General features: G+C 56.7%; 1 protein-coding gene across 3 annotated transcripts in view; it reads right to left on the minus strand.

The window, feature by feature from the left end:
* Nucleotides 1-794: 794 nt before the first annotated feature.
* The window catches only part of PNKD (PNKD metallo-beta-lactamase domain containing), a 59,603-nt gene continuing 34,861 nt past the window's right edge, over nt 795-25,536 (minus strand). For 2 of the 3 annotated variants that reach the window (XM_026002171.2, XM_072742954.1), the window contains exons 3-10: nt 7,187-7,302; nt 6,936-7,048; nt 6,290-6,348; nt 5,514-5,606; nt 4,979-5,142; nt 4,198-4,284; nt 2,948-3,063; nt 795-2,701 (exon numbers count right to left, since the gene is read on the minus strand). In XM_026002171.2, the coding sequence (XP_025857956.1) occupies nt 2,528-2,701; nt 2,948-3,063; nt 4,198-4,284; nt 4,979-5,142; nt 5,514-5,606; nt 6,290-6,348; nt 6,936-7,048; nt 7,187-7,302 (922 nt within the window). In that variant the 3' untranslated portion in view covers nt 795-2,527. Of the gene's footprint in view, nt 2,702-2,947; nt 3,064-4,197; nt 4,285-4,978; nt 5,143-5,513; nt 5,607-6,289; nt 6,349-6,935; nt 7,049-7,186; nt 7,303-20,768; nt 20,967-25,536 lie in introns of those variants that run through there. The other variant, XM_072742953.1, reaches the window with a different exon arrangement.

Consider the following 25,536-nt stretch of genomic DNA (forward strand, 5'->3'; position numbering starts at 1 on the left):
GACTCCAGGGGCACCTGGGTGACTCAGTCAGTTGAGTGTCTGACTATTGGATTTCGGTTCAGGTCATGATCTCAGGGTGGTGGGATCAAGCCCCACGTTGTCATCGGGCTCTGCGCTCAGCAGGGAGTCTGCTAGTCCCTCTCCCTCCCTCTCTGCCCCTCTGCATGCACCTGTGCTATCTAAAATAAATAATACATTAAAAAAAATATTGACCCCAAAGGTAAATACAATGAAAACAAAGCCACAGTGTTAACGTTTAACTCAAGATAGTTGGGGGCGCCTGGGTGGCTCAGGGGTTGAGCGGCTGCTTTCGGCTCAGGTCGTGACCTCAGCGTCCTGGGATCGAGTCCCGCATCAGGCTCCCCGCAGGGAGCCTGCTTCTCCCATGGCCTGTGTCTCTGCCTCTCTCTCTGTGTCTCTCATGAATAAATAAATAAAATCTTAAAAAAAAAAAAAAGCGAAAAACCTCAAAATAGTTGACTAAGGTACGGACCCGGAGTCTGGCTCTGTTAGAGACGCACTGAAGGGAAGCTGGTGCCAAGGCCTGGCTTCCCGGTGCTATTCCTCTGCTCTGCGGCCGGTGCTGCGCCCGTGCCTCTCGAGCTCCGGGAAACACTGAGGTAAGCTCGTCGTAACCCCGAACGAGTGCACACAGGCCACGGGGGGATGCATTTCTAGCACGGTCTCTGGCCAAGGCTGCGGCAGGGCAGTAACTCCAAGTTAGCAGGCTTGTAACTCAGACGGGAGGACAGAACGGGCAGGAAAGCTGATCTCACTGAGTGACCGAGCCCCAGTTAAATTCTTCATTCAAGATTTATTGAGCGCCTACTGCGTGCCAGGCACCGTGCTAGGCGCAGAGTTACAGAGATGCATAAGATACAGTCCATGCCCTGAAGGGTTCACAGTCTAGAAGGGGAGACAAACATGTAAACAAGTAAAATACAGTGTGAGAAGTGCCACGAGAGAAGCATTTACAAAGAGCAGAGGTAGCCTGGAGGGTGGGGGGGCACGGGGTGGTCTTCCTGGAGGAGGGGGCCTTTGAGGGGGATTGTGAGAGGTGAATGAATGGGTGTTTGCCAGGCAGACAAGGCCGGAGGAGCAGGAGAAAGGCATTCCAGTCTGGAGAGACAGCATGAGCAAAGGCACAGCGGCATGAAACTGCAGGTCTGGGGGGCGGGGAGCTCTATTCTGGCGGTATTGCTAGAGCTGGTACCAGAGGCTGTGGCTGGAGAGGGAGGCAGAGGCAGGATGAGGAGGGAAACTGAGGGCAGGGGGCATCTCGGAGGCTCACGAGAGGTGGGCACAGGCCCAGAGGCTTGAACACAGGAAGAGAAGGCTCCCGGCTGACCCCAGGTAGGCCCGCTCTGGACCTTGGGCTTCCTCTCTGTGGCCCCAAGGAGACCCGGACCAGAGCCCAGAGGAGAGGCTGAGCTGGGGGTAGGGCTCAGGCCTGGGGTCCTGGGGGCCCCTGCTCCCTCAAGGGCTGACGGCTCGCTGCTCCCGTCCCCAGCCAGGATGGGGCCCGGGATCAACAAGAAATGACATGGGGTGTTCTTGGCAAACTGCTGAGGGCCAGATGAATGTCTTTATAAACTAAAAGAGGAGAGGGACCGAGGATAAAGCAGGAGTTAGAACAAGGCAGACGTTCCTAAGGACGAGGGCCATGAGGAGAAGACCGCTCTGGCCGAGGAGGACGGCTCTCTCTCTCTCTCTCTCTCTCTCTCTCTCTCTCCTGGCAAGGGGAGTCCTCTGGGCACCAGGCAAGGGCAGAGGCCAGCTATGCAGCGAGCCTATGGGGCATGGGGCTGCAGTCCCAGCTCCTGGCGTCTCCTCAGCCTGTCACCTCGGTCCCGTCTGTGGCAACCAGGAGCCTCCGTCTTCCAGGCCGTAGGGGAGGCACTGAGGCCCAGACTGTCCAGACATGCAGACTTCCAGCCCTTTCGTCTTTCCCAGAAATGGCTCTGTTCAAAAAATGCCTTTGGGAGGCGGGGAGGTGTGGGGAGGAGGGCCGGTACCTCAGGACACCCGAGCCCAGCCACCTCCCCGAGTGACCACTTTTCCAAGGCGCCACACCTCAGGCCACTCAGGGGGCCTGTGCTTCCCAACCCTGTGTGGGAGAAGGGGGAAGGAGACTCAACCTGTTGGAGGCTCCGGCTGTCCTGGGTTCAGGGACTACAGGGAGAGTGAGACGTCCTGAGGGAGGAGTGACCGGCACTCTCCATGTCCTCGCTGGCAGGAGCAGGACAGGGGAGGAGGCACCCTCCCAGCTGGGTCTGGAGGTGTCCCAAGGCTCCCCCTTCCCTCAGCCTCACCCTGTGGGGTCTCCATGCCTTTGACCAGCCTCCAGCCTCTGGCTCTCATGGCCTAGTCACCTTGTCCCTCCTCCCTCTGACAGTGTTGGGGACTGATGCCCCCTGTGGGCGCCGATGGAGGTGGTGGTGGTAGTGATGAGAGGGATGGTGTGGTGCGGGCGACAAGACAGGTGGCCTCCCTGCCGTGCGGGGTGGGCTGTGCCGGGGAGGGGCCGTCACTTGCTCTTGTGCAGGTCTTTCAGCTGCCGGAGCTTCTCCAGGAGCTGGGCCCGGGAGTAGCCGTCGTCCCCAGTGGGGCCCGGGCCTGGCCCCAGAGCCTCCTGCAGCACCAGGCAGTGGGTCCTCAGGAATGGGTTGTAGGAGCGCTCCTCTCCCAGGGTGGACGGGCACTGGGGGACGAGAGGTACCGGGATTAGCGGGTTTGATGGAGACAATCTGGAAAACAGACCCCATCGGGGAAGCCCCCCACCGCACCCCCTCCCTTGTCCCAGGGCCCAGAGGGCCTTACTCCAAGGCCTGTGACCAAACATGTGGGGGCTCTGGGGAGGCGCCTGCAGGCCGCAGCTCAGCCGGGAGGGGTCCCTACTGGGGAAGCACCCTGGGGGCCCGCCTGGACCCCAGCCCTGGCTCCGCACCGTGCTCTTGCGCTCCATTCGCTGCCTCTGGACCCACTGCATCTTCCTCTCCCGGGCCAGGTTCTCGGGCTCCACCACACCCGCAAAGCCCAGGTTCTCTTCCGCGTACTCATGACCTAAGGGCCACCAGGGGTGGGGGGTGGCGGGCAAGATGCAGGACACAGAGAGAGGGGAGGTGCCGTCAGGAAAAGTCCTCCCTGCCCTAGGCTCTGGGTACCCGACAGCCAGGGGGAGGGGGGGCACTTCCAGGAAAGGCCCAACCCCACAGAGCTGCTTCTCTAAATGTGGGCACAGGTCAGCCCCGAGTGGAGGGGCAGAAGCAGTTCAGGGGTAAAACCACCGGACCTGGAGCCAGACAGCCCTGCAGTCTTAGTCCTGACTCTGCCCCTGCCCGGCTGTGCAGCCTTGGCCGAGTCGTGGAACCTCTCTGGGCCACAGTTTTGTCATCTGGAGAAAATAATGCTACTAGAACACAGACGTGTCCCTGGTGCCTAGAACAGAGCCCGGTAAGCAACAGGTGTTCAATCAAGTATGATCAAATGAATGGATGGATAAATATATGTTTTGAGGGGGCACCTGGGTGGCTCAGTGGTTGAGCATCTGCCTTTGGCTCAGGGCATGATCCCGGGGTCCTGAGATCGAGTCCTGCATCAGGTTCCCCACAGGGAGCCTACTTCTCCCTCTGCCTATGTCTCTGCCTCTCTCTCTGTGTCTCTCATGAATAAATAAATAAATCTTAAAAAAATATATAATATATGTTTTGAGGATTACCTAATATCTTAGTGTTGTGTTTTAGGAACCATGGATATCCCAATGCTCGTGTATGTACATAGGGACATGCAGAGTCTGGAAGGACGGATGCATGGACATGCCACGTACATGCATGGGGAGGGGCGCCCACATAATGTGTGGTACGGGTGCATGTGGGTGATACATGGAGAGATACTGACTTCTCTGATAAGCAAAGGCTATTTTCTGTTGTCAGCTTTGGCTCTAAAATCTCAGCCATCTCTCTGGGATGCACCGGGATCAACAAAGCTCCCAAGAGGCTGAGGGCTGGCTGTCAGGGGCAGTTGGCGTGAGAAGCAGAGGCATTCGGAGCCAGCACTCTGGAATGAAGGGGGCTCTGCGCTCACTGCTAGAGTTGGCTCTCAGGAGCCACCAGAGGTGGGGTTGTGTCGCCTCTGGGCCAGAGCCTGGGGCGGCCGGGACTCCAGGGGAGTGAGGGGGGAGTGGGAGGGGCACCTCACCGGGCCACAGCAGAGTGTCATCCTCCAGCCCCAGCACCGTGTCCAGGGAGCTCAGCATGGTCTCTGCGGTACCCTCAAAGGTCCGTCCTGGGGAGGGTCAGCGGGCATGTCACAGGTACAAGGAGAACACAGCTTGGTAGCGGAGGGGGTGAGGACAGCTGGGGCCGGCCACCGGCCCTCAACCGTGCCCCCGCCATACCCACCCCCAGGTTCTCCGCCCTCCTTCCCATGGCAGCTGAGCCACGTATTCACCCCCCAGCCAAGGTCTCCATCGCACATACTGACATGTGGACGGAGAGGGGACAGGAGCTTGAGGCTGAGTGCCAGGGGCCCCACGCATAGTTGGTGGGTGGTTGCTCTTTTCCAAGGCGCACTTCTTTGCCTGCGCTGCCCTCTGAGACTCGTACGGCCCGGGATTGTGATCCTCCCCTGCCCACGGGTCACCCTCTCATTCGAGGGTTCTCCACCTTTTGTGACCTAGTCTCTCCAGTTACTGTGCCAGAGAACTAGGCTCCACCCAGTGGAAACCAACACCCTGCAAGGTCTATACCCAGTTCCAAGCACTGTCTCATTCTGTGCATCCCCCGTGCGAAGTCGCGAGGGTATTAAAACAATGGGCTGACACAGATGAGAGTAACAGCGAGGCAGTGTTTGTGCCCACAGCAAAGTTTTCATGTGCTGCATGGGGCTGTGGCCATCCTTGGCTCTCTGCTGTGACCTCTCCCCCTCCTTCCTGCCCCCCTCCTCCTGCTTCCCTTTTGTGGGGGGGCGCAGGACTCACCACAGCCAGAGAGGAAGAGCAGGTCCCCTGAGAAGAGGCAGGAGGGACCCTTGTAGGGCTCCCCATCCAGCAGGTAGACCAGATGGCCTTGCGTGTGGCCAGGAGTGGCCAGAGCCCGGATCTGAAGCCGTCCCACGCTAACCACATCTTGATGACACAGGGGACTGAGAAGCAAGGCAGTAGAGGAGAGAAGGTGCTAGAGCTTGGGCTGTGCTAATCCTTGCCCTACCCTAGGCCTCAAGGGGCTGGGTGATTTGAAGGAGACAGGGCTTCCAGACTAGAGAGGGGAGGCACTCACAGTCCCCAGGGCTTCAGATCCAAAACCTGGCCTCTCCCCACTTTGGGGACCATGGCTGGATGAGTTGGGGGGCGGACAGTGCCGGTCTTCAGATGGGCTGTGATCTGCCCTCTAAGGAAGGGGCAGGAAGGGCACCAGCACAGATCCAGCTGCTGGTGGTCCTGCAAGACTCAGCTGAAGGATGGGGTGTGGCAAAGGGCTCACAGAGGAGCCACCCACCCTGGGTCAGGGCCTTACTGGGTGAGGTAGGGGATGCCATCCTGAGGGCTCCCGTACACCCGACAGTCCTGGTGCCGCCGGCTGAGGTCACGGTTCCCTCCACTGTGGTCCCTGGAGGACGGCAGAGACAGGCGGGGACTTTGAGGGACAAAGGGACTTGGGAGGCCCCCTTGCCTTCCTCTCTCCGGGTCTCCAGACCTTCGAGTCCTGAGCTCCGGGCTTCTGAACTGAGCCAAGCTGTCCACACCTCTAGGCCTCTGTTCAAGCTGCTGCCCTGCTCATCCCCACGACTTGCCCCCCTGCCCCAGACTCTCTCAGCCCCAGGGTCACTGACCTCTAATTCTCCCAAGAGGATCTGGTCACACTTCACCAAGTGCCCCCCACCTCCCATCCCTTGTGCCAACTGCTACCTAAACGTTGGTCCTCGTACGCTGGAGTGCAGGGCTGTCTCCCCTATTGGACTACACTCTCCTTGGGGAAAGAACTCACAGGGTTTGCTCATGTCCCGAGCACAGTGGGCATCTGATACGTGCCCACGGAATGAAAGATAAATGCCCGCCCTGCCCTCCTCCAGGGCTTCAGGGGCCTGATAAGTGCCATGGGGGGAGCCCCGCCCCTTCCCTCCTCTGCTGGTGCCACTGTGACTTTATGAAGAAGGCGGGTGCCCTGGCATCCTGACTCCCCGCCCCCCAGCCCGGCCTGCCCTCACTGGGCCTCATCCTGCCAAGCCCACTGGGGCCAGGGACGGCCAGAGAAGCTCATCTGTCCCCCAGCCCTCCATCCCAGCCCCTTACCAGTGCTTGTGGGTGCAGAGGATGGCAACCAAATTAACGCCTTCCTTTTCGATGGAAGCCTGGGGGAGAGAGGAGGTGCTGAGACTGGGTAGTGGGCAGCGAGGGGCAGGGGCACAGGTGCTGGGTGAAGAGGGGGAGAGCGGGGAGGAGGAGGGCCAGGAAGGTGACGCAGCTAGAGGATGAGGGGGTAGGGACGAGAGGGCTGGTGGGATGCAGGCAGCTGAGGCTGAGCCAGCGCACAGGGGAGAGGATGGGGAGGTGCGGGGAGGGAGACCGAGGGGCAGGGAACACCCAGGTACACACGCACACAGGGAAATAAGAAGTGGGAAGGAGAGATGGAGAGACCCAGAGACCGACCGACACAGATGAGATAAGAGGGTCAGAAAGGGGCCACAGAGAGTGAGAGACAGAAGAAACCCCAGACCAGGGTCCTGAGTGAGCATCCCTCTCCCTAGGGTTCCTCCACGGCTGTCCTCCCCCGCCCAGCCCTGCCCTGGGTAGTTGTGGGGGTCCCTGTGTGTACTTGCACGGTGGGGCCTGTGTGTGCAGGCACGTCCCACTGGCAGAGGGATCAGGGAGGGAAAGCTGCCAGCCGCCCAGGTGGCCCCAGGTGGCCCCAGGTAGCCCTGCCCCCCCCTCCCCTCACCTGCACGGCCTGAGGGTCGGAGGGGTCCACAGCCACAGCCAGCCGGGCCTGGGTGTCGATGATGAGGTAGCTGTAGTTGTCTGAGAGGACGGGGATGGGAAGCACCTTCACTCCTGGGGGACAGAGATGGGCTGTGGGCGGGCTGACGGGCAGGGAGCCCAGCAGCAGTGGGGGGCACATGGGGGGTGGGTGACGGGGCGTGATGGGGCGCAGGCGGGGGGCGGTGCGGGCCCGGGGCGGCCGGAGCTCACCGTTGAAGAGGCGGGCCTGGGTTCTGGAGTGGCCTTTGGGGTAGCGATTCCGAGCCCTGCGCAGCTGCTGGCGGTAGAAGAGGTACCCGAGCCAGGTGCGGGTGTACAGGCTGTACCTGTGGGGCGGGACACCGGCGCTCAGCCCCACCCCGGGCCCGGGCCCCTCCGTGAGGTGGCCCTCGCGATGCCCGGACCCCACATCTCCACTCCCGTGGCCACCCCCGAGGCAGCGCATCTCTACCATCACTTATTATGTGCCTACGGTTTGCCCTGCTCGGTCCCCAGGCCAAGATGGACAAATGGGACAGATGCACCCTAAGCCCCAGGCCCATCCGGGGACAGGTGAACTGAGGGATTCGCGGAAGGGACTCGGAGGCGGAGGCCTTTATTCCACAATGAGGGTGTAGCAGTTAAGAAGCTGACATGAGGTGGAAAACGTATTTCCAAAGAGCAGTGGGCATCACATGGCGCCAGGCAGCCGCTGGACCTGATTCTTTGTCCCATCCCCAGCCTCCCCCATTCGGCAGGTCTGGGGTGGGGCCCGGGAACGTGCATTTCTAACAAGCTCCGCGGGATGCTGGCTGCGGCTGGCCCAGGGACCAAAGTTGGAGAGCCTCTGGGGGCAGAGGAAACAACAGGCCCAGAGGCAGCAGACGGAAGGGCTTGTTTGGGGAAACTCTAGAAAGTTCTCTCTGGCCGGTTGGTGGAGGAAGCAGGGAGAGGTGAGGCGGGATGGATGGCCTGAGCACACTCCCTCTGTCTTCCCGCCACCATGTCAGGCCATCCCAGGCTACCTACAGAAAAAGCGGAAAGGTGGCACAAGACACAGAGGGGACTTGTGACCAACAGAGTCCTCCAAACACGGGATGCTGGCCTGCAGGGCAAGCCTCCCAGCCATGCGACTGGCACAGTCACGGGGGGCCCACGCTTGGCTCAATGCTCCACTGTCACCTTCGTGGAATTCTTAACGCTTTTACCTTTGAGTTTGCGTCCTGTAAGTGAAGTGTGATAGGACAACGGAACATGCGCTGGGCGGAGGAGACCCCCACACCTGCACGCTCTGTCCTGGGTGGCCCCACACCTGCCACATTCAAGCTGCCCCCGCGCACAGGATGCTGGTGGCCCCACCACGCTGGGGATGCGAGACTCAAAGTGGTCGCAAGGTGAGAATACGTCCACGACTGAGCAAGGGGGTTCGCTGCCCGGCCTGGCCGACCAGAACTTGCTTCAAATGCAGAGAGAAGATGCTGGTGTTCTAAGAAACACAAGCGACGGAGAAACCCTGCCCCGTCCTTCTTCCTTGTGTCACGTCCCCGTGTGATCCGTCTTTGCAGCAGACGATGCCACAGGAGGCAAGGGAGGGTAAGCCATCTGTCCCGTCCCTTTGGTCCCCCCTGGTTCATCAGTAAGCTGAAGGCAGACAGGGTTGGCGGAATGTGCGCGAACCAGAAGGGAAATAGAAACAGGTAATTCCGTAGCGTGCGGCATTTCCACTGCTCGGGTGAGATCAAAATACTATCCGTGTACGAGCTGGGAAATGTGAATTATAGTTCTGGTGATTTCACGTGTGACTTAAATGTCACATGTTATATTTGCATTTGAAACTGGGATTGTACAGGGGCTCCCGGGTGGCTCAGTCAGGGGCCTCAGACTCTTGGTTTCAGCTCAGGTCATGATCTCAGGGTGGTGGGATCGAGTCCCGTGTGGGCTCCGAGCTGCATGTGGAGCCTGCTTGGGGATTCTCTCTCTCTCTCTCTCCCTCCTTCTCACCCACAAAAACAAAAACTGGGATTGTACAGTAAAAAAGCAAAAGGCAAAATATGTGCTAATGGTTTAGATTTTTAATTTTTCTTTACTTAGGGGGATGTCAAGTAGCAAATTATTTTTTCAAAAGATTTATTTATTTATTCATGAGAGACACACAGAGAGAGAGAGGCAGAGACAGAGGCAGAAGGAGAGGCAGGCTCCCTGCAGGGAGCCCGATGTGGGATGCTCAAAGACGGAGCCACCCAGGTGCCCCAGGCCTGATGTTTTTAATTTGCTACTTGAGGGGCACCTGGGTGGCTCAGCAGGTGAGGGTCTGCCTTCAGCCCAGGGCGTGATCCTGAGATCGGGATCCAGTCCTGCATCGGGCTCCCCGCAGGGGCCTGCTTCTCCCTCTGCCCATGTCTCCACCTCTTTTTCTGTCTCTCATGAATAAATAAAATCTCTAAAAAAGAAAAAAAAAGAAAAAAAGAAACATCAGGACAAGTCAAAAGAGAAATCATAGAAGAAAGGAAAAGCTTTCTTTTCCTCTGAACAAGAGGCTCCAAATTCCATTTTACACCGGGCTTTGCCAATAATGTGAGCAGCTCAGCATGAGCCTCCTCGAGCTGTCTCACAACCCGGCCTCTCAGAAGGGAAGATGAGACTAGGCTGGGGGTTGGGGGGACCCTTACAAACACCTCGTGTGTCGATGTTTAGGGCTGTGCAGCAAGTCAGTCAGAAAAGGGGCAGGAATTCTAGGTGACTGGACTGAGACAGAGAAGTCGAGGTGCAGGGTTGGGGTAGACGGTGTGCCCTAAATCCCTACGGAGGTTTGTTGTGTTGTTGGGGGGGCAGGAGGCAGGGGCAGCCGCTCTTCAGGCCTCTTGGCAAGAGCTGGCTAATTTGTCTACAAACAAGTCAGCCAAAAATGAGCAGGTTTCCATGATTTCATCTAAGCATTGCGGTCCCTGCCTGGGTGCCCGTGTGCCGTATGCGTTGGGCATCCGGACACCCGATGGCAAGGTTGTGCCAGGCTTTCTGTGTCTTTGTGCCCAGTTTCCTTAGGCCCCCTCTTTCTGTTCCCTTTTCAGATCGGTTCCAGGTCTTCTCACTTTGACCCGTTCACCAGGATTTAGCGAGGTCTGGCTCCGCTTTGGGCACAGAGTACAGGGAGTCAGGCAGTCGCTGCCTCCCGTGCTCGTGGGGCAGACAGGATAACAAATAATATTGTCAAGTCCAGATGACATAATAAAACTGAAGAAAAAAAATAATAAAACTGGGCAACAGAACAGAGAATGGTGACATCAAGGAAGGCCACTGTGGAGGTGACATTTCCAAGAAGCGAAGGCAGCGCGCTGTGCCAGAATGTGGGGAGGGCTTACCAAGAAATGGACAGGCGGGAAGTGTACAAGTCCCCGGAGGGAGGGAGGGAGCCGGGGGCGGGGGGGTTGCTGGTTCTCTGCGCTGTGCTGTTGTAATAACAGAGTTGGCACAACGGATCTGCCCAAGGGGAGGGGACTGGGTGAGACAACATGAATATCCCGGATTGGGTTCTAGGCCAGAAGAGGAATGTTAGTGGGACAATTGGAAAAACTTCAGTAAGGAGAGTAGTTCAGAGTTTATATGGACGTTAGCATCCTGGTTGTGCTGTCTGTGGTCGTGGAAGATGTAACACTCAGGGGAGCCAGATGAGAGGAATGTGGGAACCCTGTGTGCTGTTTTTGCCAGTCTGAAATTATTGCAGAACGAAAACTTACACAATAATAAGTACAGAAACTCACTCTTTGCTCTGTGCCCCGGGGTAGCACCTCGCATCCGTTCTTGGAGTCCTGTTCCTGACCTCACTCCCTCCTACTGAGGCTTAAGGAACGTACAGAGGCACTGGCAAGAGAAAGCTCTGGGTTCCAGTCATGGCTCAGACCCAGCCTGGTGTCCTTGGGCAAACTACCAGACTCTTCGATCAGGTTCCTTGTCTATTAAGTGGCGATACCATGACTTACTCCTGCAGGCCCATGTGAAATTAAGTGGCCATACAACAAGATGACAAACGCTAATAGTCGGGGGCCTGGTGGGTGGAAGGTTTGGCAACTGTGGCTTCCTTCCCGAATTCAACGGGGCACCCCTCACAGCTGTTAGAACGCGGTTGTCCACACTTGGGAGGCACTGGTGAACGTTCCCTGGCTTCCCTTACTGGTGCTTATTATACGTGCTTTCTCCACCAGCAAAGGCCAAGATCCACCCGGGCAGGGGCTGTGCACTGAGAGGCTGCAGGAAACAAAGCCTCTTTCTTTCATTCACTCTCTTCGGCGAGCATTTGCTGCATGTGCCAGACCCGGGGCACAAGCAGAGCACAAGGCAGGCCCTGCCAGCAGACACCAAACCAGGAAACGAATCGATCGCAGGTGGGCAGTGAAGTGCAGCTGGCGAGGCAAGAGAGCAGCGGAGGGGAGAGGGGAGGCAGTCTTGCTGCAGACGGGGGCTCAGGGAAGGCCTGTCGCTTCCCTGAGGGTCACCCCGGGGGAGGGAAACTGCTGGGAGTTTGAAAGCGGGGGAGGCACATGCTTTGACTTCCCTTTCTGAGAGCTTGCTGGCCTGGAGTGTCAGTGTTGGAGGAAGCAGCGTTGCAGGTGGCAGGAGGAACTGAGTCGCCAGGGGTTGGGGAGATGACAAGGGCCTGAGCTGGACTGGAGGGGGAGCTGGAGGTCCGTGGGGATGGATGCCAGACCTGAGATCTCAGATGGGTTGGTGTGCCCTGCTTGGCTGCAGGGGGAGGTGGCCTTGGGGGCCTGAAGTCCGGGTCACTGTACAGAGCAGGGGAAGGCTGGCCTGTGGCAGGAGGCCGGGGTGAGGACCTGGTGACCCTGGGACCCTGTCCCCAGGCCTGCTCTTTGGCTAACAGTGACTTCTGTGTGACGCTCTCCAGTCCCAGAGCTGGGGCACCTTCTCCATCTGCCCGTGGCGCTGGCTAGGTGGGTGTCACAATCACCAGGTTCCAAAACCCATGCTTGTCAGCTCCTCCCCTTGTGGCCTCTCTGTCTAGAACAGGCCCTGTCACCCTCCCAGTGACACAGCTTGAGCTCCCAAACCAAATCCTCTCAGTTTCGGCTCCCCCTCCCCCTGCCCCCAGGGAACAGGTCCCAGGAGCTCTGCAGGAGGCCTCCTCCCCTTAGCTCTCCGCCCAAACCGCAAACCACTGGAAAAATTTAAGGTCTTAAAGTGCCACCTAAATGAGCCCTGCTCCTGCTCAAGAGGCTGCAGTGGCTCTCCCCTGGTGACAGAAGAGTGCCTGACAACCAGAATGATCCAGAGCACCAGGTCTCAGCATGCACAAAACTCAAACATGCAACCTTAAGCTAGCAGACACATTCAAGGAAAATAGACAATCTGACAACAGCTTTTAAAAATGCCAATGCAGGGGCGCCTGGGTGGCTCAGTCGGTTCAGTGTCTGCCTTCGGCTCAGTTCATAATCTCAGGGGCCTGGGATCGAGCCCCACATCGGGCTCCCTGCTCACTGCTCTGCTTGTCCCTCTCCCTCTGCCCCTCCTTCCTGCTCAGTCTCTCTCTCTCTCAAGTAAAAAAATAAAATCTTAAAAAAAAAAACAATAAAACCAAATATATATGCCAGAGCATGCAAAGCCATTATCTATATTGTTTGGGGGTACAGATGGCTGTGGTGAAAAAATATGGGCAGCTGGGGGTACGGTCAGTGGGCAGGTCAGCAGGGTGCCCTTAGAGGCAGGAAGGAGGCAGGCTGGGGAGGTGGGCCCAGGGCCTTCACGGTGTCAGTAATATTCTGATCCTTAAGCTAGATCCTTTAATGTCCCCAATAACGCCTTTAAATCTCAGGCTACCCTCCTGCCTCAGCTCCCGCATGGCTCTACCCCGAATACCCACCAGGCCTTCTCTATTTGCTAGAATCCTAAGTATCCTTCAGACCTCAGTTCAAACCCACCTCCTGGTGACCCCAGTAGACCTCCGCCTTCCTCTGCTCCATCTAGAGCATTCGGCCTCTCCCTGCCCCTGGGGGTGGCAGAAGCTGCGCCCCTCAGTGGCAGGGCCTTATCAACTTCTACCCGGTGTCTAATCAGTGCCACACACGGTCTAGGCAGACTTGGCTAGTGACCCAGCCTGTGACCCGGCCTGCTCCTCCAGGCTCCTCTGCGTCCCCCGGGGGTGCCCCCAGCACCAGCACGCCCAGGAAGGGCCTTCAGAAAATGCTGGCTTAGTGCCCAGGAGAGGTGGAGGGAGTGGGGGCAGCATGCGGGTGTTACAGCCACCTGCTCCGTCAGCTCAGGGGGCCCCATGTGCCCGGCTCTGGGCCTTGCGAAGCCCAGTGGGGGCTCGTGAGGCCTCTGCCCCTGCTCTGCCCTCCCCTGCTCACTCATCTGCTTCCCTAGTCCCTCCCTCTCCCTGCTGCACCCACACACCTGGCCAAGCAGGGTGCTCTGATAACCAGGTCACCTAGACCCAAGGGCATGGGTGCGGCTATCACAGGCACAAAATCCCAACTTCCCAGGCCCTGAGGTCTGGGCCCAGGACCCCTGAAGGGAGGAGATGGAGGGAGGGCTGGACGGGGGGTCTGCACACACAGGTTAGAGCATGTGTCTGGAGCTCCCGGGCTCTTCTTTCCCCAGCCTCACCTCAGGGCAGCCCTGAGCTAAGTGTCTCCCAGCAATCCTGTCGGCCTCCAAACAACCTGGAGGCAGCCACTATTAGTTCCTCTGACAAGGACACTGAGGCCCTGAACGCTGGGAAGGGGTCGGCTCAGGGTCACACCTGAGCGAGTGGCAGGGCAGAGATTCATCCCCGGCAGCCTGCTGCTGGAGCACACACTCTTAACTGCTAACATCCTCCCCAAACCCCAAACGCGGGGGGAGGATGACATGAGGGGGCCTGAAGTATTCTGGGGGAGACCCACCTCCTCTGAGGGCCTCTGTTGAGAAAAATGATATGTCAGGGTGGCTTCAGTGACCCAGACACGCAGCTGCGGATCTGGCCGCTGGGACCTCTTGGACCTCTTGGATCACTGCTTTTGGCCTTTCTGAGACCCAGACTCGGGCCAAACTAATTACATGTGCTGTATTTTGCCGATGAACGCAGAGGGCCAGAGACCCCGTGGGCCCCCGGGTAAGACACCCTGAACTGGAGAATCCTGAAGGTCCCTTTCCAATCTAGGCTCTGATTCCTCATCCTGGATTTATGACTGGGTTGATGGTTCCATGGGTGGCATCGCGAGCCCGTGCATGGGGTAGGAGAAAAGAACAGACCCTGTGGCCAGGCAAAAGTGAAGGGGAAGGAGTCACGGGGAAGAACCTGTCCCATCTCCTGGACCCCACCTAGCTGAGAGGCACTGCCCCATGTAAGGGCCCCTACAGCTCCCTTTCTTCTGTTGCTGGAGGTGAGAAGCAGAGCTCACTCCCTGCCTCAGTTTCCCTCTCTGTGCAACCAGGTGCTCCCCCTCCCTGGAGGCAAGCAGCTTAGCCTGGAAAGGTCACAGGATTTACAAAATGCCACTGACATCTCGGGACCTGATGCGGGATTCAAACTCTCTGCCTGGGGTTCCTGGGCATCGTCAGAAAGCTCGGATCTCGGCCTTAGGTCACTGCATCGGAGTGATCTGGGGGTGCTGGTTAAACAGGACGATCTGTACCTTTTCCTCCTCTTCAGCTTGCCCACCCCCTCCCCTCCCCACCCCCCGCCCCTCCCCTGGATTCTGACTGAGCAGTTCAGGGGCTCACTACCCACTGTGCTTCACCAAAAAGAAAAGGAAGTTTCCTAATTGGTCCCCTGGGACTCAGAAAAGCCACTGCGCAGGTTTGGGTGGCGGTGGGGGCAGACTGGCCAGGGGATCCCCCCGCGGCATAGCACCAGCCACCCCAGCGAGGGTCGCGGGCGCCCCTTCCACCCCCAGCCTCCCTGGAGGAGGGGGGGGGGGGCCTGGGGACAGCTGGGGACTGAGGCAGGGCCCCTCCCGCTGGAGGCACACAATGGAGCTCTTCTTCCCCTCCTCCCCGGCGGCTCAGGCCCGCTGCGAGGCCTCTGGCCGGCACCTCCCGGGCACCTCCTCTCGGGCGCCAGGACACAGCCTGTCCCGGGCTCTGCACCTGACAGGACACACTGTCTATGAAACCAAACCCAGAAGTGCCTGCGAGGGCCACCGGGTCACAGCTCGGCCGCCGGGCCTGCTCCCAGGACCCTGAGGAACAGAAAGAGGCTCAAGGTCTTACGCTTTCTCAAAATTGAGGAAACCAAGGAAGATAACGAGACAGCAAAAAAGGCCCTGGAGAGGGAGTTTCCTGAAGCTGCCCGCAGGCCTGGAGTGGGGGGGCACGTCCCCGTGCCCCGGAGAGGGCCAGCGCCTGCATGGGGGTGGGGGGGACAGGCCTGCCCGGGGGACCACGGGGCCTATCCGCAGCCCTCACAGCCCTCACAGCCCTCCCTGGACTCCGACCACCTTCCCCAGAGAGAGGAGGAGTCACTGCTGAGGGCCCTGGGGGAGGACCAAGGCGCAGCCACTGCTGAGACCCCCTGGCCTGGACTAGCTCTGCCTCCCTGCCTGTAGTTCTTGGCCACCTGCCCAGCCAAGGCCCCTGGGTTTTGTTTGATTTGGGTTTTGGTCTGTTCTTTTGGCTTTCCCCTGCTCTCCCTCACCCCGGTGCCAGTTCCTCTTCACTCAGGCCTGTTCCCTGGGCTAGGAGTCCAGTGGGGGGGACTCCGACCTGTGGACACCTAAACAAGAACAAGCAAATGTGCAATGAAAGCTCTAAGGGGTGGGGGACACCTGGGTGGCTCAGCGGTTGAGGGTCTGCCTTCAGCTCAGGGCGAGATCCTGAGGTCCTGGGATCGAGTCCCGCATCAGGCTCCTTGCAGGGAGCCTGCTTCTCCCTCTGCCTGTGTCTCTGCCTCTCTGTGTGTCTCTCATGAATAAATACATAAAATTAAAAAAAAAAAAAAAAAAAAGAAAGAAAGCTCTAAGGGGGAAGCCAGTACCAAAGGTCACACTAGAGGCAAGAGATGAGTTTTGACTGGTGAGCCTGGACAGGCTTCATGGAGGAGATGGCACCTGTGCCAAGCTTTTCATCCATTCAAAAAACTTTTAACAAGGGCCAACTCTGCCTGGCACTGTCCTGGCCCTGGGATACATTAGTGAGAGAAATCTCTTCCCTCCTGTGACTCATATTCCAGTTGGGGGAGGAGACCAATAAACGAATAGACAAATCAATATATAGGATGCCCTGTGGTGACATGGACCATGGACCACAATAAAGCAGGAGAGACGAGATAGAGTGCAGGGGTGTGAGCATTGCCATTGTTATAAAGGGTGGTCGGGGCAGGACTCCCTAGTAGGGTGAAATATGAGCAGAGATCTGAAGGGAGTGGGGCAGCAAGGCATGTGGCCATCTGGGGGAAGAAGGTTCTAGTGAGAAAGACCAGCAATTGAAAGGCTCAGAGGTAAGACTGTCTTGGAGCATCTGGAGACGAGCCAAGTGGCTGGAGTAGGCACTTTGCGGAATGAGCAAGGTGAAGAGCATTAAACGGTGAGGAGGGGGATGGGCTGGTTCCACGGGACCTTGAAGCCATTCTGGAGGGATCTGGGCAGAGGATGGCACATTTCTGCCTTAAATCTTCATGGTTTTGTTCTAATTGCTGTGCTGAGAATACTTTGAGGGAGGCGGGAGTAACAAATGCCAGGGAGCAGCACAGGAGGTCAGGCAGGAGATGACCATGGTTGGCCCAAGGTGATAACAGTGGAAGTAGGAGTAGGTGTTTCAGATTTGGGATATATTTTATTTTATTTTATTTTATTTTTATTATTTTATTTTATTTTATTTTATTTTTATTATTTTATTTTATTTTATTTTATTTTATTTATTTATTTAATAAATTTATTTCTTATTGGTGTTCAATTTGCCAACATATAGAATAACACCCAGTGCTCATCCTGTCAAGTGCCCCCCTCAGTGCCCACCACCCATTTACCCCCAACTCCCGCCCTCCTCCCCTTCCACCACCCCTAGCTCGTTTCCCAGTTAGGAGTCTTTATGTTCTGTCTCCCTTTCTGATATTTCCTACCCATTTCTTCTCCCTTCCCTTCTATTCCCTTTCACTATTATTTATATTCCCCAAATGAATGAGACCATATAATGTTTGTCCTTCTCCGATTGACTTATTTCACTCAGCATCATACCCTCTATTTATTTATTTTTTAAAGTCAACTCTACACCCAGCATGGGGCTTGACCTCAGGACCGCAGAGTCGTAAGCTCTACCGACTGAGCCAGCCAGGTACACTTGGATATATTTTGAAGGTGAGCTTCGAGAATGCAACAAAATTTGACACAGGGAGGAAGGAGGGTCTGACAGGTCCCAGACAGAAGTACAGAAATTGCTGCGGGCCTGGGGAAGACAGCATGAGGCAGGTCTGGAGCAGGTGAAGGAGGGCCCCAAAGGCCTGTGCAAGGGGTGTGGACCCCCCAAGGCAATGTGGCTTGGGCAAGGCGACACCCACTCAGAGCCATGCTTTGGAAATGACCCTATAGCAAAGGGCCCCTGTGGATGCAGGGGCTGTAGCTGCCCAGGGTGGAGGACCGTGCTCCCCTCATGCAGGCTGTGCTGGGCTGGGGAAGGCACAGCCCACTGCCTCTGCCCGGCCTTCGTTCAGGGTTCCGGTCACAAGCAGGTGGCTCACTTCCTCCAGGGCCCTCAGCTCAGGATTCCGGCCTCTCCCTGAAATCGAGCCAGTGGGCCTCACTGGCCCCAGAGAAGCGGTTCCTCTTGCAGAAGTAGAGCAAGCAAGGTTTGTCCTGGGGACAGTTGGCTTTCCTCGGGTCAGGAGAGTCAAGAAAGACCCTCTCTGCCTAGGAATGAAGAGGAGGTTTGGTCAGGGAGGGAAGAAGGGCTCTGGCAGCTAGGACTGCCTACCCTCAAGGCCAGCTGCCATTTGCTTTCTCAGTTCTGTAAGACATTCGGAGCCCTGGGCAAGCCCAGACTTGTTCCCCATTCACCCCTGCCCCTGCAGACAGATGCCCTGCTCAGGGCCCCATTCTGCAACACCTTCTCAACTACCACTGAGAAGGCGAAGGGGCAAAAGGGAAACTGAGGCACGAAGCAGGTGGCACACATAGGAGAGTCCTATGCTCCTGATCCCAGCCTCCACAGGCAACCCCTGCCACCCCTTGGGGAACTTGTCGTGCCCTGCCTCCTGCCATAGATTGGGGGTCTCTGTTCATGCTCCTTTCCCTGTATTCCTTGAGAGCAGCAAAGCAACGACCAGACTCCGTTCCTATCTGTGGTCCCACGATCCCAACCCAGAAGAGTTAGGAGTTCACTGGATGAATAAAGGGATGTGGGATCTCCTGAAGGATGGGTGCATAGGATAGGCTTGGAAAACAGGAGAAGGAAGAAAGGAAGCTCCAGAAGGAGGCTGGCCAATGCCACCTTTCCCACCCATTCTCCATCCTACAGAACGAGCCATTGTTAACATTTCCCAAGCACTTGCTAGGAGCCAGGCCCTGTGCACTTATATGCACAATTTCATTCAATCCCCAGAAGATCCCCATGAGAGAGGTACGATCACTATGCCCATTCTACAGATGCAGACCACCAAGGCACAGACAGGTTGAGTTATCTGTCCAAGGTCCCATGGCTACTACGCAACAAACCTAAGCTTCAAAAGCAGATTTGCCCAACCTCACATTCCATGTGCTTCCCGTACCCGGCACAGTCCCAAATATGTGTGTCTATCTCAGGTTAGCCCAGATGTACCCTCCATCAGACCCAGCCATCCCCGTCCCAAAGGCAACTGTGCTTATGTTTGAGGAAAGCCCTTTATAAAATTGTCACACGCCAGTGATTACTGCTATTAATGATAACAATTGCTCTTCTCTTAGTATTTCCATCACCTGCTTTCCAGCCCCCAGTGGAACCTTCTATCTGTGGTCCTCTCAGCCACATATCAGGGGTGGAGTGTGCCCCTGCACTCCCCCTTCCCATCTCGACCTGTCCAGTCCCACCCCACCCCCCTGCCCTCTCCATCCTTCCTGGAGGCAACCTCCCAGCAGCAACACCTGCCCATTTCCCCCAGACCATTTCCTGCTCACACCCCCTGTCCCTCCCAGCAGCCAACAGTCTCTCCCCCGAGGGACTGAACTGATTGCTTCCCAGACCCTGGATTCTGATTCTAGGCACGCCCTTCTGCTCTACAAATTTGGGGAGCTGATTCCAAGGCAAGAGTGAGATCCAGACACAGGGGAGCCCAACAGGAACACCAACTTCCAAAGAAGCTCTCTGAGAATTCCAAGTTTTGGGTTTTGGAAACTCCCAGGTCCTAAGTTCTAGGAATACCCAGACCCTCGGGATTCAGAGAAGGCAATCTTGGGAATTCTTATTTCAGGACTTCTGATTCCAGTTCTTTGTGGAAACCTTCATTTTCCACTTCCTCAGGCCATTTGTATGACTTCAACATTACTGATTTTGAAAGTCAGAAGTAAATTTTAAAATCCTTTCCCAAATAGAGCTGTGAAATTCCCAGAAATTTTATGGGGAACATATTTTTTAGGTCCCAAATATGAAATTATTTAAACACCTGTAAATCTCATTATTTTAACACCATTTGCAGAGCAATGGTGACTTGGCTGGAGCCTTAGCAAGAATGTGACCAATGTTGGGGTGCCTGGCTGGCTCAGTGGGTAGAACATGTGACTCCTGACCTTGGGGTTGTGAGTTTGAGCACCGGGCCCTACATTGGGTATAGAGATTACTTTAGAAAGAATCTTAGAAGGAAAAAAAAAAAGAGTGTGCCCAATGTTTGAGCCATTAGAGATGTGAATGCCCCAAAGGCACCCACCCAGGATTCTCTCTCCCCTTCAAGTTTTTCCACTTTTCCCCTCACTAGCCCTGGTATCTCTACTCTTGGACGGAGTTTGGGAAGAAGCCCAGGGCCGAAGCTTCTTGGAAGATCTGGGGTGGTCTGGGGAGGAGGGATAAATTGTACAATGTCCTCTCTGAAGCTCAGGAAATTCCCAGACTTGCGCCCTCCCCCAAACCTGGCCAGTGGCCAGGGCTCCCACAGTTCCCGTCCCTATCATAGCTGTCCTCAGGCTTGAGGTCCTGCCCCCAGCAGCTGCGGGAAGGGAACAGGGGCCCTAGGGAGGCTTCTCGTGGTTCCCTCCCTGCCTCTTAGTGTCTTCGTGGCGGATCGGAGCTGGTTACCCTCCTTGTCTGGCTCGGGGCTAGGGGAGAAGTAGGGGGAAGGAGAGAGTGAGGACTGGGGGGGAGGGGGTCGGACAGAAAAAAGTCCTTGGAGGTCAGCGGAGCTCCACACTTCTGGCTGAGTGAGTGGCGGCGGATTTCACAGCCCGGGGCTCTGGACTCGGCCAGGCTGGGGGAGTGGAAGGGGAGACAGCCCTACAAAGTTGGGACTCCCGCTTGGGACAGAAGCGCTGACGTCGTGTGGTGGGGAGCCGGGCGATGGGGCGCAGGATGGGGACCCTTGGAAGGAGCGGGCGGTTTCAAGTGACACCTTGGCGGGCAGAGGCATCCTGCTCTCCGGCACCTGCCCTCCTTTCGCAGCTCCGTCTCTCCGGGCCCTCCTCGGGCTCTCTTCTCCAGATGCCCTCCCTGCCGCTCCAGGCCATCCCAATTTTCCAGCCCCCCAGTGCCCGCTCTTCCTCAGCTCCCCCAAACCGGTGGCTTCCCCTGCCCGCCTCTCGGGTCGCTCCGGTGGCCCTGGATGCCCAGCCCCGCTCGGCCCGACCCAGCCGCGCCTCCCCGCGCCCCCGCCCCCGCGCGCCCGCGGCCCGAGCCCCGCATCCCGCCCCGGCGGCCGGGCACTGACCCGATTCGGAAGAGCAGCCGCTTGCTGCGCGCCATGAGCAGGCCGCGGAGGGTGCGCCGCGCTCGGCGGCTGCGGGGGCTCGCGAGCAGGACGCCGACGAGCAGCAGCAGCCCGCAGCCCGCGGCCCACAGCCACAGCGCCGGCCCGCCCGGCCAGGCCATGCTGGGGGCAGGCGCCCGCGGCCGACCGCGGCGGGGGCGGGGCGCGGCGGGGCGGGGCGCGCGGGGCGGGGCGTTGCTAGGCGACGGCTGCGCCCGGGCGCCCGGCGGGAGTCGGCGGGGCGGCCCCGCCCCCGCTGCCCGCAGGCCCGTGGGGGGCGCTGTGCCCGCCCCGCCGCTCGCGCGCCGCCCCGCCCCCCGTCGCCCTCGGCCGCGCGAGCCCGGAGCCACCGCCGGGGAGGGGGGGGAGGCCGCCCAGGGTCTCCGGGCCCGGGAGGGGACGGGCGCTCGGCGGGTCCCCGTGCCCCGACGGGGCAGCCTGGGAGAGGCCCTGGAATGGTCCTCTGGGCGGGAAACCGGGACTGGGACTCTTGCAGCAGGAGGGACCTGGAAGAGCATGTGGTCAGCTGCCATCCATCCATCCATCCATCCATCCGTTCGTTCGCTCATTCATTCGCTCACTAAATGACTGTTCTGTGCCCACCTTTGTGCCAAGCACTGTGCTAGGCTCTGAGGATGCAAGGGTCAAAGACACACAGCCTCGGGCAGCCCGGGTGGCGCAGCGGCTTAGCGCGGCCTTCAGCCCGGGGCGTGATCCTGGAGACCTGGGATCGAGCCCGCGTCGGGCTCCCTGCATGGAGCCTGCTTCTCCTCCTGCCGGTGTCTCTTCCCCCTGTCCCCCCCTCTCTCTCTGTGTCTCTCATGAATGAATAAATAAAATCTTAAAAAAAAAAAAAAAAAAAAGGACACACAGCCTCTACATTCCTGGAGCCTACAATCTAGAATCTGGCAGTGAAACAAACCAAATAAGCAAACATAATTATATATGCATTTATTTATATTTATATACACACACACACACATATGTAGGTACTTGTGTGTAATTACAAAAATGTGCTGTGATAGGGACGCCTGGGTGGCCCAGTGGCTGGGCATCTGCCTTTGGCTCAGGGTGTGATCCCGCGGTGGTGGGATGGAGTCCCATATGGGACTCCTGTAGGGAGCCTGCTTCTCCCTCTGCCTGTGTCTCTGCCTCTCTCTCTCTCTCTGTCTCTCATGAATAAATAAAATCTTAAAAACAAAAACAAAAACAAACAACCAAAGTGTGGCTGTGCTAAAAGGAGCGAGCAGAGAGGGCAGTGACAAGGACAGAGGACCAATTTAGGTAGGGGAGGCGCTCCCTAAGCAGGTGAAGTGTAAACCATGCCCTTAAGGATAAGAAGAGACCACAGAGGCTCAGAGGGTGTGATTCAACCAGGATTATGCAACAATGGGTGGCAGAAACAGGACTAGGACCTTGGTATCCTGCCACCCAAGCCCAGTGGGATTTCCACATCATTGTCCCCCACCCCCTGCTCCCGCCCCCTGCGCTGCTGCCCTGCCGGGTTCCAGAAGTTGTTGAGGTCGGTGGGAGGAAAATAGATGCAAGGGCGGGTGTGGTGACATCGACAAATTTGGGCAAACCTTCTGCTCCAGCCCTAGCCCTGACCCAGCACAAGAAGGGAAGGAAATGCTGCCGATGGTCAAATTAGCTCTCTCTCCTGCTGGGAGATGGTTGTGGGGGGAGGGAAGCAGGGGAGGCAGATGCTCCTGTTTTCTTCCCTGCAGCCTGTGCTCAGGCCTAAGACCCTGGATAAGCTTCCCCCCCAATCACACACTGTCCCTCTGATGGCCAGCTGGGTCTAAAGGCTGGGTCCCCAGTGTGGAGAGCATAGAAGTGTAGGATCATTACTCACAATGAATTGGAGGCCTCATCCTCACCCTCCGAAAGAGCCAAGACATGGATTGATTTATCCCCAAAAGGAATTGTAATCACAACACCTAATCCTGCTTTCATTCAGAAACCCTGGACACGGACTTCCTCTTGTGTGGGTACAGAGCCTATGGCCCGCTCCCTCCCTGTCTCCTTGGCCACAATCCGGCTCCTTCTCAGGCCGGGGCCTGGCACACCAAGGGGCTCAGTAAACAAGTATCAGGTAGAATGGAATTAGGCTCTGGCTGACAGCCTCCCACCTGTGGGCGCTGAGCCTGAGGGGGAGGGCACAGGACTGGCAGGCTACTTTGCAGAAGGCCCTTCCAGGCCAAGGGAGTCTGCATGTCTCTAAGTCTGCGTCCATGCAAAGTGAAGAATTGTGAAACCTCATCAAAAATCATTGTGAGGGCAGCCTCCAGCCCAGGGTGTGATCCTGGAGTCCTGGAATCGAGTCCCACATCAGGTTCCCTGCATGGAGCCCGCTTCTCCCTCTGCCTGTGTCTCCACCTCTCTCTCTCTCTCTCTCTCTCTCTCTCTCTCTGTGTGTCTCTCATGAATAAATAAATAAAATCTTTTAAAAAATCATTGTGGGGGATCCCTGGATGGCTCAGCGGTTTGGTGCCTGCCTTTGGCCCAGGGCGTGGTCCTGGAGTCCCGGGATCGAGTCCCACATCGCGTTCCTGGCATGGAGCCTGCTTATCTCTCTGCCCCTCTCTCTTTCTCTCTATCTCTCTATGTCTATCATGAATAAATAAATAAAATCTTAAAAAAAAATCATTGTGAACACACTTTTCTGCAGGTAAGGCTGTGCCAAGATTATACTAGGAAATTAAAATACAGTCTCCGTCATCTGAAACAGGAAATGCAGGCTCAGGCATGAGCCTGTGAAGAATACAGAGTGATGGAATCCTTAATCTCCAGCCACACACACATTGACAAGATTACAGATAATTCGTCCAAAATGCATTTCACGAGACATGGAGCCAGGACAGGGCTGGGGATGAGTGAGGGTGGGTGTTTTAGGGGCCTCACGTAGGCTCAGGAAGCCCTCCTCTCCTTCCCTGGACTATTCTGGAAGATTTCCAACATCTGCTCTGAATCTGCTTTAAAGATTTTACTTTTTAATGTAATCCTTACACCCAACGGAGGGCTTGAATTTACAACCCCAAGATCAAGAGTCTTAGGCTTCTCTGAGCCAGCCAGGCGCCCCCAAATCTGCTTTAGTTTCATCTCCTCTCCCATGAGAATCTTCTGTCCCAGCCAGACCGATGCCTCATTATTTACCTCCTCTTGTACTTTGTACCTTATATTACCTAACTAGTTATTTTTCCCTGAATCCATAATATTGCCTCACACCCCTGTGACTTTGCACAGGCTGTGCCTTCTGCCTGGAGTGTCGTTCATCCCGTGTTCCCTAAAGACTCAGCTCAGATGTGCTCTTTTAAGAAAGCTGTTCTCGAACCCTCCCTCTCCAGCATGGGCTGACTCTGCATGGCGCCCCTTCTGCCAGCTGTAGGTCTTGTACGTAATTCCATCTTTCAATGCGATACCTCATGCCATATATATGTTTGTTTACATGTCTATCTCAGAGTCTAGAGTCTTAAAGACTTTACTGTTTTCCTGAAGAGTAGGGAGTATGATTTAATTGATTCATCTTTGAGTCTCCAGTGTCTGGCGTGGTACCAGATGCATACTAGATACTCACAAATGTTCTTTGAAATGTCCCAAAGCCAAGACCCCTGATTGATGGTGCCAAGCCTACCTCTTCTACTTTCCCAGATGTCATTCTTCCCCTTGTCACCAAGGACCAGGCACACCATTCCTCAAACGTGCCAAGCTCATTCCCACCTCAGGGCCTTTGCCCACGCTCCCCCTGGAAACCCCCTTCCCTCAGTTCTTTAGTAGCTTCTCATCCATTGAGTCGGAGCTCAAATGTCAACCTCTCTGTGATGGGAATAGCCTGTATCTTGAGCTGACTGGTGATGACATGATGACATGGCTTATCCCAGGGGGAACTGCCCGGGAGGGGTGATTTTGCCTCACAGGAGACATCTGGCAAAGTCTGGAGACATTTCCGATTGTCACCAAAGGGAGGGGGAGGAGTGCTACTGGCATCTGGCAAGTAGAGGCCAGGAATGCTGCTAAACAATGAACGGGACAGCCCCCACGACAAAGAATTATCCAGCCCCAAATGTCAATAGTGCAGAGGTTGAGAAGCCCTTGCACCTGCAAATGTGAAAACTCACCAGATTGTGCCCTAAAAATGTGTCCACTTACCATGTGTAAGTTTTACATCACATTAAAGAAAAAAATGTTACCCTGAGAGGTCTTCGCTGACCACTCCATCACTGTCGATCGTATTGCTCTGCTCGCTGCCTTCACCACACTTTTCACCATATGACATTATTTGGTGATTCTTGCCTGCCACCCCGCTGGCATGGAAGCCCTGTGAAGTCAGGGAAGGATCTGTCTGCCTTTGCACCACCGTATTCTCTGTGGCGTGCACAATACCTGGCTCAGGGTGGGTATCTAGTTAAGTGTTGAACGAATGAGTGAATGACAGAAACAAGGAATAACTTGGTTGTTGCCATCGAGTCCTGTGACTGTCAGAAGACTAGAGTTCTGATTGGTGGGTTGAGTCCCTGCAGGACTGCTGTGCCAAAACCATGTCCCACCCAGGAGGGCGGCTAGTGAGCAGGGACTTGGGACAAGCGTGGTGGCTGCCCGTGTGTCCTAACATTAGGGCGGGAGAGCCAAGTCCGAAGAACCCTATTTGTCCATGATCTCCTCCCCTGGGCAGCTTGGGGTGCCCTGCCACGGCTAAGGTTTGCCTCTGCGACTCCCTTAGGAGATACCC

This window comes from Vulpes vulpes, chromosome 16, assembly GCF_048418805.1.
Source record: "Vulpes vulpes isolate BD-2025 chromosome 16, VulVul3, whole genome shotgun sequence".
In the NCBI taxonomy this organism is placed as follows: domain Eukaryota; kingdom Metazoa; phylum Chordata; class Mammalia; order Carnivora; family Canidae; genus Vulpes; species Vulpes vulpes.